This window comes from Macrotis lagotis, chromosome 5 (assembly GCF_037893015.1).
Source record: "Macrotis lagotis isolate mMagLag1 chromosome 5, bilby.v1.9.chrom.fasta, whole genome shotgun sequence".
NCBI classification, from domain to species: Eukaryota; Metazoa; Chordata; class Mammalia; order Peramelemorphia; family Peramelidae; genus Macrotis; species Macrotis lagotis.
Genome location: NC_133662.1, coordinates 270,768,169 through 270,790,245, shown reverse-complemented (window position 1 = coordinate 270,790,245; position 22,077 = coordinate 270,768,169). Strand labels below are relative to the sequence as shown.

The 22,077-nt window shown below is 44.7% G+C and overlaps 1 protein-coding gene across 1 annotated transcript in view; it reads left to right on the top strand.

The window, feature by feature from the left end:
* NDUFA10 (NADH:ubiquinone oxidoreductase subunit A10) overlaps positions 1-16,416 on the top strand; it is a 38,632-nt gene extending 22,216 nt beyond the window's left edge. Inside the window, exon 10 of the mRNA XM_074189843.1 lies at positions 16,054-16,416. Within this exon, the coding sequence (XP_074045944.1) occupies positions 16,054-16,122 (69 nt within the window). The 3' untranslated portion in view covers positions 16,123-16,416. The remainder of the gene's footprint in view (positions 1-16,053) is intronic.
* Positions 16,417-22,077: the final 5,661 nt, after the last annotated feature.

Genomic DNA, 22,077 nt, shown 5'->3' with positions numbered 1-22,077 from the left:
TAGCTCATTGACTCATTTTGTATGTGTGTTGAAGGTGGCTAGCAAGTCAGTCTTGGCCAGACTAGAGATGCATGCCTGGGCATACCACAGCTCCATGTGCATTTCCTTGAGGCCACCTGCCCATATTTCAGAGGGAATTCATTCTTTTATAGGAAGAAGCCAATATCTGAGTAAAATGACTCAGAGATAACAGGATTTCTCCCTTATTGAGTGAAAAAGAAAGTACTTCAAGGTTATCTGGGCATTATTAGAAATTTCTCCAAAATCTGGAAATTGTACTGTTTGCTTAAAGGACCATAATGCTACATTTTTTCAGAAATGCTGATGCTTCTCCCTGTTATTTACTGTCTGTCCTTGGAGAAATTTGGGAAATGGTGAGTTTTGAAAACTGCACACTAGTGATGTATGACTTCTTATTTAGTGTGACCATTAAAAGCAGAAAAAGAAGATAAAATCAGCTTATAGAACAGTAAATCTCTTTTGGGGTCACCTCTTCAATTCACCCTCTGAAAAGTTCTCCAGCATTTCTTCCATGGTCTTTTCCTAGATGCAAAGCTGAATAGGTTCTCTCTTCAGTTGATGCTGCTAAATTGAAATGGAAAGTAAATTTAAAAATGACAAGAGTGTATCCTTCCCCTCTCCCTCTCCCCAGAGAATAGCTGGAAGAGAAAATCACTTGAACACAAGCCTTTCTGTGTTTCTGTATTGTTGAATCTCAATGAGTATGGCCAGTGCAGTAAATTTTTAAGAAATTGTTCTAAATTGCTTTTTAGAATGTCTGGACCAGTTTGTAGCTCCATCAACATTATATTAAAGTATCTGTTTTTCCCATAACCCCTCCAACATTTGTCATTTTTCTCTTTTGTGATCTTTGCCAATCTGATGAGTGTAAGATAAAAAACCTCAGAGCTGCTTTAATTTGCCTTTTTCTGGTTATTAGCGATTTGGGGCATTTTTTAATGACTCTTGATAACTTGGATTTCTTCCTTTGAGAACTTCCTGTTCCATTCCTTTGGTCATTTGTCTATTGGAGAATGCTTTTAGTCATTCGTTTGAATCTGGTCCTTAGTTATCCTGGATATAATAACCTTTATCAGGAAAAATGATTGGAAGGATTTTTTTCTCAGCTAATTCTCTTCTAATTTTAAATTCAATTTTGTGCACATTTTTGTGTCATATAATGGAAATTGTCTATTTTATCTTATGGGATCCTTTCTATCCTTTGCTGTGTGTTGAAATCTGCCTTGTTCATTACCGAGAAGTCATTTCTTCCTGACTCTTCCAGTTTCATTTCTAAGTTCTTGAATCCATTTAGAGTTTTTCCTTGGTATCCAGTGTGAAATGTTGGTCTAGATCTCATTTCTGCCAGATAGTATGTTTTCTAGCAGTTTTTGTCAGATGCTGATGCTTTTGTTTGTTTCTGGAGGTTATGTACACAGTTTCTTCCAATGAGCTTTTAATCTCTTTTTAACCAGAACCAATTGTTGGGATGATCAAAGTTTGAGATCTTTAACTGCTGTCTTTGTTTTTCCTACTTCATTTGTTTATTATTTTCCTTCTATTTCCTGACCTTTTTTTAAAAAATTCATAGGAATTTTATTTTTTTAACTTTAAAAAACAATTCCATAGTAGTTTGGTATAACCCTGAAAAAACAAATGAATTTAGATAGTTGTAATTTTTATTTTATCAACTCATGTCTTTGAGCAAATAATATTTCTCCAGTTAATGTTATTTTTTCCAGAAAAAAGATGGATTCATATAGCTATTTGGATATGTTTTGGTAGGTAGCTTCCCAAATATTTTATACATTCTGTAGTTATTTTGAACGGAATTTCTATTTTTCTTCCTGTAAGTTTTTTTGATAACATGGAATTATTCTGATGTCTTTGGTGGATGTCTTCTATCTTGCAGCTTTACTGAATGAACTGATTATTTCAGTTAATTTTTTAGTTGCCTTTTAGAGAAATTGTCATATCTTTTGTAAAAAGCAGTAATTCTGTTACTTCATTAGATAGGCTCCTTCCCTTGATTTCTATAGATCCCTTTTTAGTCCTGGGTTCACATGTAATAGTGATAATAGCATCTTTGTTTTACCCCTGGTCTTATTAGAATTCCATCTGACTTCTCAACAGAAACAAGTATTAGATTTTATCAGAAACTTACTGTGTTTTTGTTTTTATTGTTATCAGCATGATTTATATTTATAGTTTTGCCTGTAGTAAAGCAACTTTGCCTTGTTGGTATAAACTTAACCTTGTCATGATGTATAATCTTTCTAATGTGTTGTTTTATCCTATTTGCCATTGCTTTATTTCAGATTTATGTAACTGTTCATTTAGGACACGGATCTAGGTTTATTTCTCTGCTTTGTCTGACTGTCTTTCTCTCTAGATATAGAAATAAAACTATTAGAGATTTTAAACCTAAACTAGGGAGAGACAAGGCGGGTGAATGTGTGTGTGTGTCTATGTGTGTATGGGTATGCGTTACACACATCCATTTCAATTTTAATCCTTAACCCAGGCATGAAGATGTGTGTGGCATGGCGAGGTTGATAGGCATGTATGTGCACAGCATGACAGTTAACATGCCATCTATCCCCACATTTAATAGATCGATGCACGTAGACTCTGTTTCTCCTCCCTACTTGTGGCTCTAGTTCGTAAGTAGTTCTAGTTCAAAAATCACTAAACCATAGATTGTTCTAATTCTGTGGCACTTGAGCAGGGTCAGAACAAAGGCTTCCTGTTCCCTCAAGGCAAAGAATGGAGCTTTGGCACAAAAGAAAGATAAGGAATAGTTGTCATCTGTTTTAAGCCCAGAATTAGGAGGATTCTGAGCATGGGACGTTCACCTTCTGAAGTACGTAATGTGAAAATGAGGCTAAGCAGCAAATTGTGAGGACAAAAGAGCCGAGATGGAGTTTGCTGTTTGTTTTTGGACACGACGTTCACTATGAGTCACCATATGCTGTGGCGGCCTACCAAGTTGCTCTTGTCCTAGATGACCTTGAGAGGGGCTAGTGTTTGGGTGGAGGGAGGTGAGACCACAGACCGAGCACTGGGAACCCCCTTCTAGGAAGGACTTTGATAGGCCTGGGGAACAGAAGCTGTGGGGATCTAGGAGTGTTGTCATGTGGCTAAAGGGCCAGCCCATGGAAGAGGAAGGAGGTTTCTTCTGTTGGGCCTGGCCCCTCCACCCTGGCACTATTCATGAGACCCTCTGGGACCTCCCCAGGCCACAAGTGGTCAGCTAGCCTTGTCTGGAAACTGGAAACCTCGTACACTAGTATTGTTTCAGTGCTTCCTCTTGGCAGTTCTTCCCTAGGGTCCTGCAGAACAGGTCAGTTCCCTCTTCCTTGACATCCAGTCCTTGAAGGCAACTCCCCAAGGCCCACTCCTAGGCTGGTTCCAACATTCAGTCCACTGGCCTCTTGGCCTTCTTTTATTTGCTCTTATTACTCTTTGTCAGGGGAAAAAAGAGGAAGGCAGTCCTGCCCTCCAAGTGCTCGTGGGCCTTTAGGCAAAACTGAGCTTTGAAGGAAGCGAGGGACTCTGGGATGTGGCTGTGGGGAGAGTGACCTTAAGTCCTCAGGCCAGCTTGGAGTGGCAGATGGAGGAACCCTTCCTTTCCAAGGCGCAGTGAACCAGGTTCTGCTTCCCCTCCCCAGGCAGCCCAAGGCGGCCTTCTCTAGGTCTCCAACCTACTGCCCGGGGAATTTGTTGAAAATGTGAAAACCCCCAGGGCCAGGCCAAGTACTGATACCTCCTTCAAGTGGTCATAGAACTGGGCAAGAGCTTTGGGGTGTTTGGCTCTCTTCAAATGGATCTCTTGTCTGGTATGGGCTTCCCACTTTGTAGTCAGGGGAATGATAAGGAAAGTGGACTGCAGTGGTGAGACACTTGGGACAGAGAGAGGCCAGTTAGGAGGTGGTGGGGTCCATCTAGATGAGCAGTAATGACAGAGGGAGCAGCTGGGGGTGCTGTGGTGCTCAGAGCGCCAGACCTGGAGTCTGGAGGGCCTCAGACACGCTGATCGGGTGACCCTGGGCAAGGCTGATTGTCTGGTCATCCCTCACCTCAGCACCACCCCTATGCTTGCTTATCCCCCAACTCTCCTTCCTCAAACCCTGACTGCCTTCAGAGTTCATCCCTGTTCCCTTCTTCAGCCTCACTATTAGGCTGGCAGGAGTCATCACCAAAGTTAGACACTTTGACTGGACTCATTCAGCTCAAGGCTGAGCCCCTCCTGGCCGCCTAGGCCATGTCCTGTGAGCAGGGAGCAGCCTGGAGCTTTCCTATCAAGGCTGACTAGGGGTTGGGGGGAGGAGCCCAGCCCCTTTTCACCAGCAGGGTGGGGTTGCGCTGAAGATGGTGCTGCCCATCCTTTAAGGCAGATAATTAAACCATAAATTGGTTTCCACTTTAGAGTCAGTCTTTTCCAAGCATTAGGAGGCAAAATGCTATTAAGATGTGGTGCTCCCTTCATGTAGCTGATTGTGTCCAAGACAGTTGCTATGGAAACAGTATCTTCTGTTTTCTCTCGCCTGCTATTTTTATTTCTTTACTATCTCAAGTTGTTTTCATTTCCAGTATCAAGGTCTCCCATCCCATTTTTTTTTAATGGAGCTGTTTGACAGCTTTAATACATAGTACTGTCTGTTCTTGGCTTTACAAAAAGCATCCTAATAAAGATAGTCAGACTTGGAACAAACAAGAAAAGCTTTGGAATATAACCTTAACTAAAATCATGAAAAAATGTTGCCAGGTGATGAGTCCTTTCATTCCAGATTAAAAACAAATATGGCTCCTTTTTATGACCATACAAAAGTATTCATAACAAGAGAACTGACCTTTAATGTATACTAAAATGCAAATTTTCCTATTAAATATTACGTTCCATTTGATCATAGTGAATTCCCCATTTTCTGTGAGGTGAGACAGGAATGGAAGAGAGTCGGGATTTTACTTGTTTTTCATCCATCTGTAGGTTTAGGGGAGGATGAAGAGTGGAAATTTACCACTGGATTTCTATCTGAAGCTCTTTGTCTTTTCTTTAGATAAAATAAAAATCCTAAGTGGCTAAACAGTTTTAAGAAACAAACCTTTGGGGGGAGAGAGAGCAGAGGTTAACAAGCTGAAAAGTTGCTGCATTTCTTTTCTGATTCCCTTGGGTATTTATGAACCTCTGGCCTGCAGGTTTTGCACTCAGGCAATTTAAAAGACTCTGAGATGGCTCAGAATATTGCAGCCATTTATCAGGGCAGGATCTGGGGACTGCCTTGTTCTCTTTCTATCTTTCCTAGCTTAGAGGAGTGATTTCATCTTCTAACACTTAGGACACTGAATAGGACAGCTAAGAAAAGATATATTCATTTTAGTGTGAAGTTTATATTGGTGGAAAAATAATTTTTAGCTATTTCATTTTTATCTTTTAAAGTTCGCTTGGTTTTACTCCACACTATTCATGTCAAATCTCCAAGTAAATTTTTGTTTTAAAATCTCTGCTAAAAGTCGGTGTATCTTAAGGTTAAGATTGGGTTGACTTTTATAGTGGCAGAAATTTGGAGGAAATGGGCATCAAAAGAAGCAATGAAGACAACTGCGAACAATTCACAAGTCCATGAACATCTGCTGGGCTCTGTGATCTCACCTTCTCATAGTTCTGAATGAAATTTAGCAAGTAGGTAACCAAGACAATTCTCCTAGGGCTGTAATAGTTTATAAATAGGCCTGTTTTCATTTGTGTCAAGTGAGGACTCATCTTCCTTCCCAGTGCCCTGACACTTCATCATTTGGACCTCCCTGGATAAAGGCCAGACAGTCCAGCTTGGTGGACATTTTAGTAAGGAGATATGCTTAGAGTTCTCAGCTTCTCCTCCTTGGAGGGGAGGGCAGGAACCAGGATTAATCTGAAGCTAGAGAACCTGGGCTGGCCTTCAAATGTAGCTGATTACCCCTCTCTCTGACACTTTAGGAATGCTGGTTCCGTTATAAGACCCAGCTGCCTCTAGCGCTCTTGGCTAGGGAAACGTGAGCTTGTTTCATCAGATTCTCTTTGGCCACCCCTAACTTAGATTAGGAAAAGCAAGGACACAGGAAACATCCCTGAGGATGGCCTAGAAGAGAAGGGCCTTATTCCATCACACCCTTCACAAGTTGGGGCTATCAAAATGTGGAAAAGGAAGAATCACAGAGAATGTTGGTTATTAGATAAAATAATGCAGTACAACATTCATTTTCCTTGTACGGGAGCCAGCAGTTATGTGGGTGTGTGTAGTGAGTGAGGAAGTATCAGGAAAAGTTCCATGTTTGAGTTGGTGCTCGAACTGCACCTTCAAGAAGGTCAGGGCTTTCTGGGGTTAGAGTAAGGAGATGTCATGGCAAGCACGAAGGATAGCCACTGGGAAGCCACCACTTTGACCATTGTTCATTGATCGTGGAATGTTAGTGTTGGACTTTAAAATGTAATCAGGGGAGTTGACATTGGACTCCCGAGACAATAGGAAGCCTCACTAGGAGTTGTGTAAAGGGTCCCATGGTCAGATCTATGCCTAGGGAAAATTAATTAGGTGTGGTATAGGATGAACAAGAATGGGAAGAGACTTGAGGCAGGGGAACCATTTAGGAGTTCTGCAATAATCAGAGTGAAATGTGATGAGAACCTCGCTGTGAGTGGGAAGGACTTTGACACCTTAAGGACTATGGGATGAGAGAGAGCATTAGGATGTAATATGGAGATGCAAAAAGGAGTATCATTTCAGGGGGTACTTGTGACAAAACCAGCCCAAAAGCCCTAAAAACACGAAAAAAGATTGTAGCATATGGAATAGTATCTGTTGCCGAGGATGAAGGAACAAAGAATTACCATAAAGAACTCATCAGTTCCTTCTGATTAAATCAAAAATATACTTTAATATTCTGTTGCTTCAGTGCAACTTGTTCAAAGGGAGGGGAGGACCACAAGTAATATATTGGAAGATAAAGCCTGAATTAAAACACAGAAGAGGACAAAGGCTTATAGACTAAAGGGAAGCCTCTAATATCAGGAATACTTAGAGAAACTATTCAATTCCAGTAGAACAGAAGCTTCTTGACACCAGTCTATGGACCTGCTTGAATTGAATCAAGAAGAGTTGAGAGGAACTGAATTTTGTGAGCACTTAATGACATCCCCGATCGGAAATGCCTGCCTGGATTTGGGAAGTAGTTCCAAAGCAGTTATTATTGATGTAGACCAGGCCACCAGCCTATGTAAAGCAAAGACCCAAATCAGTCAGAAATTGCGCGAGAGAATTAAAAATGAAAAGAAGATGACGGTAGGTGATTTCACTCTGACATATTAAACAGGCTGCTAGTTCTAAAAAAACTGGAAGTAGATTAAAGAATAGACTTTTCCTAAGGTTATGGATGTTGGAGGTATTCAACAACAATGCATATTGGTAATGTGTTTGGAAATGTGTTGGTGTAGGGCCCTGAGGGATTTCATAACTTTTCTCTATTCAGATCACTTGTATGGGCTTGAAATATGATTATCTGGATGGGATTTTAATTGATGGAAACCAGTTCCCCCCAGGAGGAGGCCAAAGGAAGCTAGAAAACTCTCTTAAGTCACAGAGGTTTGATGTCCTTGGTAAGTGTAGAGGTTTGGAGAGGAGTAGAGCAGTGGTGGGAGCATATGGAAAGTTGTGAGTGATACTATTCATCAAACATGGAGGAACAGTGTGGGGTGGGGTGGGGGGTGGAATGAAAGAAATCTTGTGAGACCAAGACCATCTCCAGAACATTGAAGCTCAATGGGCAAACCCACCAAAGGTGGGAAAGCTCTCCCCTGTTTATAAGCAGCCATTGAAACCACCAAGTTAGAAATGACCTTGGAGGAATTAGAAAAGGGGAGAGGATGGTGGTGAGCAGTTTTCCTTAGTCCAGCAGTCTCCCTGTTGGAGACAGCCCAGGCTGGAGAGCTCTGAAGGATCACCTGAAGAGAATCACCAAGTCTTGGTCTTCCAGCATGGCCCAGACTGTTGGATCTTGCCATCCACCTGGTTGTGGACCTTTAGAACCATGAAATGGCTTTGATTGGCCAGGTAAGCCTTCCAGGTGTGTTCTCTTGGCCTGGTAGACTCCAAACTCCTTTCTTTTGCATAGAGTTCCAGGTGCCTAACAGCATTCTTTCTTGTTGAGCCACTCTACTCTGATCCTCGTGAGTAGACTGGAATTCTTGTTGCTAAAAAATGGAGTCAAGAAAACATCAGTCATTGCAAAGTTGGGATTGGCCAGGTGATCTTTATGAGACAGTCTGTGTACATAAGGAGACTAGACTTGGAAAAGGGAACAGGAAGGCACAGCCCTTTCCCTGTGCCACCTACCTCCAAACCTGGGCAGAGGAGCTTCTTGGGTCCCTCGGCCTGACCTTGGCACTCCCGCGGCTTCATGCTGCCTCTGGGGTGGGCTCTGACCTCCCTTTCCAGGTCATTTCACATTTTCCTGGTCACAGACTGCCCCGTGTCCCCTGAGGAGCCATCAGCCTCCTGCTCATGGGTGCGTTCTGACCTCCCTCTTCCTTTGCCTCCCAGTTGTTTCTCCCAAGAACTGCTTTGTGAAGGGGTTTTTGACTTCTTAATGCTCACTCTCCAATTGCATGCACTGCAAAGTATGGAATCAGTCTGGTTTCTTTACTGACCCTCTGGTGGTGTCCATGTGTGGAGATGCTTTTGGGGGGGGGGGGGTTGGGAAGTTTTGCTGTAACCAGACAAAGCTATTCGTCTCTTGTTTTGCTTCGTTTTGCAGTCCAAAGGCCAGCCAAACTCTTCTTTTCTTCCAGTTATCTTTTGATTTTTCTGCCTTAACCTTCCAATCCTCTGATGAATATGACATCTTTTGGGGGTGTTAGTTCTGGAAAATGTTGTAGTCTTCATAGACCTGAGCAATTTGGCATCAGTGGTTGGAGCATCAACTTAGTATTACTGTGGATCTGAACCTATTTCCCTGGGTCATTTTGGAGATTATGCCCCAATACTGCCTTTCCTACCCTTTTATTGGCTGTGAAGATGGCTTTTTTTTGTTGTTTTTGCAAGGATTTGAACTCAAGGTCTCCGGACTCCCCAGAGCTGGTTTCCATCCACTGCACCACCTAGCTACCCCTCCTTCCTTCCTTCCTTCCTTCCTTCCTTCTTCCTTCCTTTCTTTCTTTCTTTCTTTCTTTCTTTCTTTCTTTCTTTCTTTCTTTCTTTCTTTCTTTCTTTCTTTCTTTCTTTCTTTCTTTCTTTCTTTCTTTCTTTCTTTCTTTTTTTTTTTTGCAAGGCAAATGGGGTTAAGTGGCTTGCCCAAGGCCAGACAGCTAGGTCATTATTAAGTGTCTGAGGCCGGATTTGAACCCAGGTGCTCCTGACTCCAAGGCCGGTGCTTTATCCACTACGCCACCTAGCTGCCCCTCCTTTATTTCTTTAAAAGAATTCTTGTCCACTGTAGAATTTGTAACAATCATCTGAATTAAAATAATGATTGTTTTCCTCTTTTCAATGTGTTTCTTATGGGCCTGGTTCATATCTCCTTAATCTTTGTTTGCTGAGTACGGAGGAGCTTGAGACTTCAATGTCTTCCTCGTGACAGACCCTGGAACCTTTCCATAGAATTGCAGGTTCAAGATGGTGCTGCCTGAGGGTGATGAGTGTGACTTGGGTCTGGAAGGGAAGTTCTCTTTGAAGTGATCATGGGAAAGACAAAGCCTGCTTTGCCTCCTCCCTGACTGCTCTAGCCTCCAGTTGGAAGTCTTCAGTGATACCTTTCAATTAAAAGCCCCTTAAAGCTCATCTAGGTGAACTAAGCTGCTTAGGGGCTCCAGGCTGTGGGATGAGGCCCTGGGCTAGAGAATGTTTTCCTAGTTTTGTGGCAGAGATGAAAATGATCTGTTTGCTGCCCAGCCATAGGCTCGACCTGGCCAGGACCTGCCAGAGCTGTGGTTCTTAACCAGGACCTGTTACTGGAACCTGGAGAAGTCACATGTGGGAAAAGCATTTGCTTAGCCCCTATTCAAGAGGAGTGTTTGCTCCTGCAGAATCTGTTCTTCTTGTTTGTTTTGGGGTCCCCAGGAGGGTGAGCAGAGGACTTTCATTAGTACTGGTTGAGTTGAATTGACGTCACTTTGTCCCTGCGGTTGGTTATGCAAAGTTCAGACACTAAATTTACCCTCAAAGTCACAGCTTTGAATTGGAAGGAAATCTCAGGGTTTTGGTGCAGTGGTGTCCAACAACAATAAAAATAGGGGTCAGCCACTAAGCCATACCAAAGAATATGAGATGTTTTGGGGTAACACTGCTGTGGACGGCATGCTGGCCTAGAAATGGACAGACTAGTGTTCTTTGTGTTCTCTGTATTTTTGTCATTTTACTCGGGTATAAAGCTCAATCCTTGTTTGACACCTCCAGGCCAGGCTACTAAGCACCTCAGGGTAAGCACATCACAGCCTTCCCAGCAGTGGTCATCCAGCCTTTACTTGAAAAATCTATAAATGAGAGCTCAGTCCTTTTCACAACAGCCCCTTCTCCTTTGGGATCTCACTTAGCTTTAGAAAGTCATTCCTTTTCATTGAACTTCAATCTGGGGTTCAGCAGAATGAGTCTCTTAGATCTTTTCCAGGACATCTCTTCAGGTACTTAGCAACAGCTGTCCCTTCCTCCTCCAGCCCACCCCAAGTCTCCAGCCAAACATGAGGTCCCTCACCATCCTTGAATACTTCACGGTTTATCGGGTGATGTTCTGGGTGGGCCCCAGAACTGAGCAGAGACTAGGAGATGTTCTGGGGTGACACAGCATTCTGGACCTATACCTGACCGATGTAGACTTGCAGCAAACCATCTGTGCCTCCGTGATTGAGGCTTAATGGTACTGAGTGGTGGATGCTCAGAAATGTCCAACAGTTCCAAATAAGAGAAATGAACCCAGATGGCACTTGATTAGCAAAAAAGACTATAGATGAGGAGAGAGCAGCTTTTGACCTCATGCCCCCTTTCTTTTGCCATAAAGTCTTAGGAGAACCATCTGAACTTCTTCAAGGATGTCCTTGATGAAAACATGAAGAAGGTCTAGCCAGCTTGGTCCACAGGGTTGTTCTCAGAAAACTTACTAGGATACAGAGAATATTAGATCTCACCATTTTTCTGGTTTATTGGTTTAAAGTATTTGAGAAAGAGCTGAGTAACCTTGAAGGTTTTTTCCCACAGTTGTCTCCCACCCATAAGAACAAAATCACTGGGATGATAGGGCAGCAGGGTGGCTTAAGGGTAGCTGTGACCCTTGGTTGATCTCCTGCTTGAAAGGTAACTGTGGCTATTGAGTGTCTAGATGGCAGAGGATGGGAGGAGGCAGAGTTGGAGGTGGGGGTAAGACAGGCTGTACCCAATATTGGGGACAGCAAATCACATGACCTTTGACCCCCTTCCCATCCCATTGCCCCTCTGGCAGCCTCAGCTCAGGGGTCTGTGTCCTAGTTCCTCATCTTAGCATCTTCATTCTTCTGAGCTCTGGCTTCAACCAACCTGTAGAACTTGAACAGTTAATCATGACCTTTCTATAAAGGAAACTGATGATTGATGTGACAAAGGGAGCTGTAAGTAAATCAGAGATGTTTGCCAGCATCATATAAGGTCCTTGTTAATGATGAGGTTCTCCCAATGGCCTTATCCTAAGTGTGTCTAGCCTTGGAATACCACAGAGCTAAAAACTCCATAGCTCATCCGCTATGGAAAAACAAAATGCTTTGTCACTGGTGGGACAGCCTATGGAATTAGAAGAGTTTTGCATGTGGATAATAATAGGGCAGGGGAAATGGCACCAAACATTCGGTGATTACAACTCTCACTGCTGCAAACCTCCTCCTCTCATTGCAGAGATTTTCTCAGTGAGAATGTGAGGTACACATCCCAGAGCCCAGTTTTGTAAGAATGAATGGGGGCAGCTAGGTGGGGCAGTGGATAGAGCACTGACCCTGAAGTCAGGAGGACTTGAGTTCAAATGTGGCCTCAGACATTTAAAAATTACCTAGCTGTATGACTGGGCAAGTCACTCAACCCCACTGCCTTCCAAAAAAAGAAACAAACAAAAAAAAAGAATGAATGACAAATGATCCAAAGGGCCCCTGGCACAGCCTGGTTGGTGTGCAATAACCCAGGCCTGCTCGTGAAACTCGTGAAATGGGTACAGGGATCCTGTCTGCAAGGGAGCCAGTGCGGGAGTATAGAATGGACAAGGGGACTCGATAAGAACCTCTGCATGGGGGAGCCCCCCCAGAGTTGGCCACATGCAGGTGTGGCTCAATTGTGGATGAGAAAAGAGCCCATGAAAACATCCTAAATTATGAATGAAGTCAATGCTTGAATCAGCAACTGCAGGAGCTGGAGCCGCGATGAAGCAGCAGAGGAGAGTGAAAGATTTTAAGGAAATTAGTTGTTAATTAGAATTTTACAAGGCAGCAAAACAGACCGTGCCGTACTCAGTGATTGCTTTTGTCTTCACCAGAGAGGCCACAGTCAGGATTTTCTTTTGAGGCTCTGTCTCTGCAGACTGACCCCTTGTCCTCAGGGCACCATCTCCCTGGGTTTGACTTATTCTCCATACTTTCTTATCAGCTCTGAGTTATGGCCCTGTCTCCCCACCCCCACCCCCATTTGTGAGCCCCTTGAGATCAAGGAGCATTTTTGTTTTTTCTTTGTTTCCCCAACGCTTGTGTCCAGAAGACAGCAGGCATTTGAAAACTGCTGATTCTAACTTGAATACAAACTCGAAAGAGTGTATGTTTGCAGTGAGAAGAGGAACAGGGCAAGATGGAAGTATTTCTTAGAAAATGGCAGCCACAGCCGTGTCTTTGTTTTTGGGTGTTGGTTGCCTGCTGAGTGACCCATGGCAGACCCTTCTCTAGCATGAAGGAGCAAGGCTTCTTCTGTCACGATGCCAGACTCAAGCCCTCTGCCCTCCACAGGCCAGGAGCCAGGAAAGCATGATGAGAAGAAGAAGCCAAGGGCATCCAGGCATGGAAACCCTACTCAGGGTTGGTCTTGTGCCTGAGAGTTGGAGAGAGCTGGGAATAGCTCACCTAGAAGCCGCGCTAGTGTCGCCAGCACCATGTCTTTGCATGGTCCCTCTTCATCATGAATAGGGCAGCCATACTGCTGACAGGGGACTCAGATCTTAGGACCTGATGGGGCTGGCCAGGGATGGATGAGAAAGGAGGATCGAGTTGGGGAAACTGCTGGCAGCTCAGGGCAACAGGTCCCATTACTGACCAGTGGGGTGAGTCTTAGGGAGAAAACCTTGGATGCTTTCAGCAATCACTGATAACTAAGATAATAGTGAATGTTATCTCTTGTTCCCTTAGGGCTGGTAGCCTTAGGGCATCCTTAACCATGCTGTCCTTTGTTCTGTCCTTTCTCTCATCCCCAGGGCCAAGACCATTAAAGCTGGGAGGGACCTCAGCTAGTCTAGTCTAGTCTGACTCCCCAGAGGCTGCCTCAACTGCCTATGGTTACCTTGGGAGTAGGTGCTGCCACTGAGATTTGAACTCAGGTTCAAATCTCTTTCCATTGCACAGTGCTCTGTTGGTCCTTCCCAGTGACTGGTGAATCATTACTAATCGTTCTTGTTAAATTGTTATAAGTGACCGGCCCTAGTTTTCATCCCTCTTTGTGATGTATTGGTATCCAGAATGCCCCTGTCTACTCACCCTGGGGCTTTGGGGCATGAGAGCCAGTGCCTCTCCCAAGTGTGCCCTTCTCCTGCAGTCTGGTATCTGCAAAACATGGGCCAGATATGGTAAGGAGGCCAGTCACATGGCTAGTGCCGATGAAATATGAAAGAAATACAGAGTGGGGGAGGGATAGCCTGTGATGGATGACATTAGGAGAGCAGGTTAGTATTAGGTGAAGTAGGAAAGGGGACATTCCACTAGAGGGGATTGGACAGAGGTTGGAGAGCAGGAAGTATATATTTGGGTTAGTCAGGTGTCCACACTGACCAGCATGAAGGTTTGGTGAGGTGAAAGGCCAGCTGGTCAAGGTGAATTAGGGTCACATTGTTAGGGTCTAGGAAAGTCAAACTAAATCATTTAGGCAACAAGAAGTCACTGAAAAATTTTTTGAATGAGAGAGTGATCCATTTAGAACTTGAAGAACATAAGTCTGGTGCTAGAAGAGGACAGAGAAACTGGGCGAGATTTGCAGACTGATGTAGGGGTGAGGCAATAAGGTCCTGCACTGGGTTGCTGACAGGAAAGAAGGGATGACTCCCAGTTTGTCAAGAGTGGCTGGCAGGGATTAGTGTTGCAGCATCTTTCCCCATCATTTGGACACCACAGAGCTCAAAATGGAGAAGGGCCCAGATGAGTGCCTTACCTCGTTCTGGTGGGGGGGAAGGGGGGGGTCACAGAAAAGAAAGCAGCTAATGCCAGTCATCTGACATGGAAACAGCTGTGGGTCCCCTGAGGCTGCCCGGAGCTTGTGGAGAATGTTGCTGCCCTCCTAGAGGAGCGGCCTGATGTCATCCAGGGATTACTTCTCCATTTTGAGGGGCTGCCCCCCCGATACTTCAGCAGAAAGTCTCTGAGCCTACCACTCATGACCATGAACCTTGCCTCCTCCTCTGGTGGCTCTTCCCTCTTGTTCAGGCGGCCTCCCTGAAGCCATGCTTGGAAACCTTCCCTGCTCGCCCTCACACATGGCTATACTGCTCTCTTTTCCACCTTTTCTGGCCCTAGATCTCCATCCCATCATTTTCTGTTGTGGGCATCTTCTCTCCCAGTAAAGCTGCATGAGGGCAGGACTCCTGTACTGATATGCTGCTGAGCACATCACTTACTGAGTGGAATTGAACCAGTTATCCTCTGGCAAGACGGGTTGAGTCGATGCAAGTCACTGAGGCCCCTTCAACTCCAAGAACCTGTTTCAGTGTGGTTTTTAGGACTTTGTGCAGTCTTTCACTTGTGGGGCCTGCAGTTGGCAAGCAGCCAAGATGGTGCTGAGGGCCTCTAGAAGCAACGACTTCCCCTTTCCCGTATTTCATGACAGCTCCAGATAGCTCAGCAGTTGGCCAAGAAACAAGACTGAGCTTTTGGTTCTCAAGACAAATTGGCTCAGGCTTGAGTTCTCATCCAGTGCTATTTGTCACTGTCCTGTAAGGATGCCTTGGGTTCTCAGTTTGACTGACTGATGTCTTCCAGATAGAGCCCCCTGGACCACTCCCCTTATGAACCTTCTCGTAGCAAAGTAAAACAGTGTAATCAAAGCATCGGTCATCCCTGACAGTATACACGCCATTCTACATCAAAGCCCCCCACCTCTCCAAGGAAGCAAGAGGTCATTTACTTAACCTTTCTGCAGAGCCAAGAGTGGTCCTTGCCATTGCACCAGGATTAGGTTTTGCTTTCCTGTTCTTTCATTTACAGCATTGTGTAACTGCTTTAGGTTCTGTTTACTTCACTCTGCACTAGCTCAGTCACCTCTAACTAGGATTATCTGAATTTCTGGCATTCATTATTTTTAATCTAGTTGTATTGTTGGATCCTGCTTCCACCTGCCATTTCCTCCTTGATGGACATTTGGTTTATCTCCTGCATTTTTGGTTTTGCAAAAAAGTGCTGACCTGACATTTTGACATCAGTGGTACTACTTTCTCTTTTTCTGACACCTTTGGGAAAAATATCCATTTGTGGTGGGATCTTTGGGTCAGAAGGTTGGTTAATATTTCTCTCTTAATTCCAAATGATTTTTATTATGGTTGAACCACTTTATGGTGCATTAATAGTGGTATGCTTATCTTCCCTCCAACATTGATTATGTCATTTTCCTCAGGTCATATATAGGAATATAGAAAATTAGCCCTCAGTAGAAGATGCTTCCTTCTGTTTATCAGCCCCTCCTTACTTCCTCTGACATCAGAATTTGACTAGGGAGAGTTTTGGTCATCTGGATGAAGTTGGACTGAGACAGTAGTCATGTTCCTTTGTGAAATAATTCTTGATAATAATAATAATAATAATTCCTGATGTTTGTTTTTTCTTTTTAGCTGAAAGGTCACAAATATAGTCCAGGCTATAATGCAGAGGTGGGGGACAAGTGGATTTGGCTGAAATGAAACCTTTCCCCCTTGGAAGGAGCTAATGGAGCAGTTACAGGCCCTAACCAGTCACCAAGGAAATGAGTCTCCAGTTATGAGCTGGAAGAAGAGAACGGCCTTGTGGCTTCTATCAGGACCATGGAGATGAGCGCTGCCTTCTATGATCCCTAGACATGTCAGTTAAAGGAATTTAAAAAAATAGAATTTCCTAAAACTGGTTGGTAAGCACCTTTCTTCCACTGGCCTTGACCCCTACAGAAGTCTGTATTTTGCTTCCTCAGACTTCCAAGAAATAAAATCTTTTCTGTGAAACTCCCTGAAGTGCGTGTGAGTGCTCTTGTCCCTGGATGGTGGGTGTGTCTGACTCTGAGCATTGGGGTCCTGCCCTGCATTCAAACAGTCTCACTGCTGCATCAAACAAAAACCAAGGAGAACAGAACAGACTGAAAGAGGGAAGGAAAATGGCCCCAGATTGACCCAGCAATGCTTTTGTCTTAATAGACATTTTGGTTGAAGCCTACCTGAAAGCCATCATCAGCCATTCTCCTAATTTCTCCTCTGATGGGTGTTTACAAGCTCAGAGGCTTGAAGAAGTAAAATACAAGAAGAAAGTGGTCATTTGGGCCAGATGAGACCCCAGTTTATGAATTCATTAGGCCCGACCTCTTCCTCCTGTTCTGGGATGTTCACAGAAACTTGGGCAGGGCTGGCTTTAGGCTTGTCCAGAGGGGGATTCTTTAGGAAATTTGAGAACAGGCCTGAGAAGGCTGCAGGATGACCTCCATTTCCATTTTTGCTTACAAGAGGCGAAAATGCAGCTTCCTGGCCATTTTTGAGTCACAGACCATATTTAAGTGGTTGTAATTTTGTATTTCCAACAAGGAACTGAGCACTTTAATAATTAAATGAAAGTACTGCTGGGCATCGGGCCAGTCGTGCAGGGCCTTTGGTTCCAAGCACCTCCATTTGGGCTTTGGCTTCCCCCACACAAATCCATTATGAGCAGAGGAAAAAGAAAGAAAAATCTCTTTAATTAACTTCAGGGTGTGCCTGGTGGAGGCTGCCTCCTCCTCTGCAGGGCCCTCACTCTCTTCAACTTTGACTAGGCTCTAGTTCTGTTCACCAGCAGGTCAGGGAAACGATGGACTGTGTGGTCAGGATGACTTGGGTGAGATCCAGAGCCCACCCACCGCATCAACCCTCTTCTTGTAGCTTCAGGTCTGAATAATTGCCAGCCATTGTAAACATTGGTTTTTCACGGGGATTTGTGTCCAAGCCTATATGCTGGAGGCTACCTCGAGAGGGAACATGAATTTGGAATTGCACTGTTTCATTTTCCAGTGTTTTCTTTTACAGGGTTGTTGGGCAGAGACATAAAGACAGGAAAAAATGTTTCATGTTTTTTTCTTCCAATTGAAATACTGCAGTAGAATCACAGTGGGAAGGGCCACTGAGACCAGTCCACACCCCAAAAGAAACCTCACTGCAAGAAGACCACCAGAAAGCTTGGGTGACTGTCTTTGGAGGCAGTCCATTCCATTTTGGGAAGTGCTGAGTGGGAAGTGTTTCTGACATCAAACCTGATGCTGCCCCCATTTCTCCTTGTGCTGCTCTTGGGGGGCCATGCAGAATAAGATCTCTTTTCAGGGGGGTCATTCCTTCAAATACTTGATGTCACCCTTACCCCAGTCTTCTCCAGATGAAATATCCTCACTTCCTTCAATAGCCTAACCTGGAGTCCTTACCCCACCCTGACTGCCTTCCTCTGAATACATTCTTGAATGCCATCATCCCTTGTCTTTCTACATGCAGCCCAAGCTTGCATTCCCGTCTTGGCTGCCAGGTGTTGAGTGTTAAAACTGCTCTCCAGGTAGTTCTGCTGTCTTGCTTTTGAATGTAGTAGGAGGGATCTCCTACATTTTCATTCTCTGTTTCTTTGGCATGTAATGAAGAGGATTCAATTCAATAAAAATATTTTTATGTGAGAACAAAAAAACATTTGAAATAAATACTTTTCCAAGTTTTTAAAATCTCTACAAAAATCACAGTGGCAAATGTGACCCATTAGAATGTCTTGGAGTCAGGATGATGCGGCCTTCAGGCTTCTCTGACCCATGCCAGCTGGGACCCTAGGAAGCTGCTGCCTCTCAGGGCCCAAAGGAGCTCGAAGATGGGAGGTCGAGGACAGTTAGATGCTTCACCTGTGGAGGAGTCTCTTGCCTGTAAGTTCATAACCTGATGAAATAATAGCTCCAAGGCTGCCTCCCCTCAGGAAAACAATGGCCTGCCGCAACCTGAACGCTAGACTACAGATGCCTCCCTGCTTCCCCCCTGACCCGGACAACAGGATCATTGTTTCTCAGATGCCCTTCCTTTTAGATTTAGAGAGCAAGTACATCTTCGAAATAATCTGTCCCCTACCTGAGTAGTTTCAAGGGATGACTTGAAAATATCAAACAGCACACAGTTTTAGGAAGGTATATTTAAAGTATGGCTTAGCCCTGGTGTCCACTCTATGAGATTTGTTCAATGGAACCTGCTGGAGCCACATCAGTAAAGCGTGGCTAGTATGTGTCTCTGTGGCCATAGAACCGGACGTCTCATGAGATTCAACTTGCCAGCTTCTTCGTGAAGAGTGTGATGGCCTGTGGACAGCATCCATTCTGGAGCCAAGTGGGCCCAATGACTGCCGCTTTTCCAGGAGCCCAGTTGGGATGACAGGTCAAAGGTGGCCATGTCCTATTTCCTGTAAGTCCAGTCCAATTTGCTGTGGGCACACCCTAGGACAGAAAAAGAAGTAACTGGGTAGTGAATCTGTTTTATTGTTTTTTAGATTTTTCAAGGCAATGGGGTTAAGTGACTTGCCCAAGGCCACACAGCTAGGTAATGATTAAGTGTCTGAGGCTGGATTTGAACCCAGGTACTCCTGACTGCAAGGCCGGTGCTCTATTCACTGTGCCACCTAGCCGCCCCAGTAGTGAATCTGTCTTGATAAAAATTCAGATTTTCCCTCCAATATAACTTTCCAAAATAGCTTTCTGTATTGCATAGAATTCTTAGAATTTGTGATTTCCTAACTTCATAAAAACAGCTCTGTTGAATGAAGACAGTGTAAAAATCACATTTAAAAATACCTCAGGGCTCGCTTTCTGCTCAGTGAAATATGCTTCACCCCCTTGGTTTGAGCAGCTTGATGGCTGAGTGTCTAGGAAGTCCTGTCTTGGCTGCTCTCTGTGGAAAGGTGTCAGATGATGCCTCTGTGGACATTTTAAATGTTCATCAGAAAAGACATTATTGGCCCTCTCGTTACTTTGCTCACAATACTCAAGACCAGGATGGATGCATTCAGAGGGCTAGAGGGGTGTTTGGTAAAAACCACAAGACTGATTCCATGAGTATGGAGAGGCATCCTTTGTCCATCTGTCCTGCCCAGAGCTAGCTGTTAGCTGCTACCTACAAGATCCCTGACGAGCTTGGAAATGGAATGCTTTCCCCTTCTAATATAGAATGTGGAACAAATCCCTTGGTTAAAAAATCTGGTGGCCTGAAGGAAACTTCATTAGCTCCTGTGATTTTGGTTTCTTGAAAATAATGAATTTGTGTGGTGAGGGCTGGGGGTGGGGGTGGCGCACAACACACCATTTGGGGACCTGACACATCTTGAGTAGGGCTGCTTTTTCTCACAGAGGGAGCTTAGGTGAGTTAGAAATAAGAGTTCTTCCTTCACATGCTGTCAAACTGAAGATTGAGGGAGCAAACAGCCAATGGATGGACCCATCAAGGTGCTCCTGACACCCGGGCAGCCGTTTGAAGAAAGATCTGGTCTCAGTAAAGGTGTGGGGGAAGGGAGTGAGACCTCAATTTACACTTTTTTGGCTATACTTCCATTTTTCTTGGTTGCCCCAGTGGAGCAGAGTCTGGAGGGAAGTATCCACCCCTCAAGCTCTGGCCTGATTTCCCCATCGCACTCTTTTTAAGGAATGCTCTTCAGAAGGGAGTTGGATTTGAACTCAGGTCCTCCTGACTCCAGCACTCTATTCACTGTGCCACCCAGCTGCCCCCAGGCCCTTCTTCTCTTGGAAGGGTCTTTTGTCTTAAAAAATGAGGTGTGAGCTTAGATGCTCTGTGACTTCTGAGGCTTCCTCCTAGCATGATATGAAACATGAAGATGAAGCATAATTGAGAAATGTGTTGCATGTGACTCATGGCCAAAGCAGAATGACCCCAACCATGTGGTGGGAAAGGCAAAGCTTCTTGAGAGATAGGCGACCTCGACCACCTTCCACAGAGTGAGGAGGCTCCGGCACCAAGGCAGGGAGGCGCTGCTTAGGGCTTTCGTGTTCAAAGCGGCTTCCCAACATGAATTAATCATTCTCCACTCCCAGCATTCTGTGGTTAGTCTGGGAGAGCTCGGATGCATTTGGTCGGGCCAGATCCGGCGGCTCAGCTCTGAGTTCCTGAGCAGAAGGAATAAATCCATTCTAATGGAGTTTTTAACCCAGACAGAAATGGTTTGAAGGAGCTGAAAGCTCCCGGTTGGCAGGAGCATTCCCATCCACATGTATCTGGTGGGGTGGGGATTGTTTACTTTCATGAGTAGACTCCCGTGGAAAGGGAGTGGAAATGGGCAACGACAGGTGAATTTCCCCCCAGTCTCTTCCTTGTCATGGCTCTGCTTTCCTGGCAATGCCACTCCAGAAGCCTGCTTAGAATATAAGCCGGAGGGGCGGCTAGGTGGCACAGTGGATAGAGCACCGGCCTTAGAGTCAGGAGTACCTGGGTTCAAATCTGACCTCAGACACTTAATAATTACCTAGCTGTGTGGCCTTGGGCAAGCCACTTAACCCCATTGCCTTGCAAAAATAAAAAATAAAAACAATACAAGCTGGAGACCAAGGCCTAGAACCTCCTAGAACCTCCGAGCTGAAAAGAGACCATTTGGTGCCTGAGAAACAATCTCCTTCCTGGTGTCCCTGGCTATCCAGCGAGCACTTGGAGATGCCAAGCATGCAGAATTCTCACTGCTTTGAATTTCATATATCAGTCAAAATTGGCATCTTTGAGATGCCTACCCTCTGCCATCATGCCTGCCTTTGCTCACTGGGCCCAGATGTTCCCCAGTGATTCCCCTTCAGATGACTGAAGACCACCAGCTCTTCCCTGAGCTCCCTCACTGGCCCCAGAGGACCCTTCCCCATCCCGGGCAGCTGCTCTGAGAACTCAGTGTAAGTCCTGAACAGGAAGGTGGAGTTTTTGAGAAGGAAAGGACTGAAAAAACTAGCATTTCAGTCGGCATTAACTATCCAATGTGGTTATCCTCACACCCATTTGACAGTCCATCCTTTATCCTCAGAGGACCTCCTCAACAGGACGGAGTGACAAGTGGTTTTAGACGGACCACCCTTGTCCTTGGTGACTTGGAGTTGGAGCTTCTCTCCACCATTGGGGGAGCAGCGCTCTCCTCTCCACTTGGGTTGGTTGCTCCTCATTCATGTGGGCTGCCCTTGTTCACTCTTTGGGAGAGGCAATGATAAAATGGTGAGAACTCTGCACCTGAAGTGGGCGTTATGGAGGCCAGTTCCACGCACCTCTGACGCTATGTGGTGGCTAGGTGATACTGGACAAGCCCCTCTCCTTGGGCCTCAGGTGGCTTCCTTTGGGAAATGGGAAGAATAACAGCACCGAGTTCATGGGGTTCGTTATTACTAAATTCAAGTGAGATGATTCATGGAAAGTGCAAACCTAAAAATACTATAAAAGCAGCAATTATTCTTAATGTTATTTTAATTTGTCAATCCTATGCAAAGATAGTTTTCCACATTCACCTTTCTGTAAGCTTTTGACTTCCACATTTTTCTACCTCCCTCTCTTTCGTCCCCCCTTCCCATGGCAGTGAGTAATCTGATATATTTTGTACACACACAATCATCTTTAACATTTCTCTATTAGTCATATTGTGAAAGAAGAATCAGA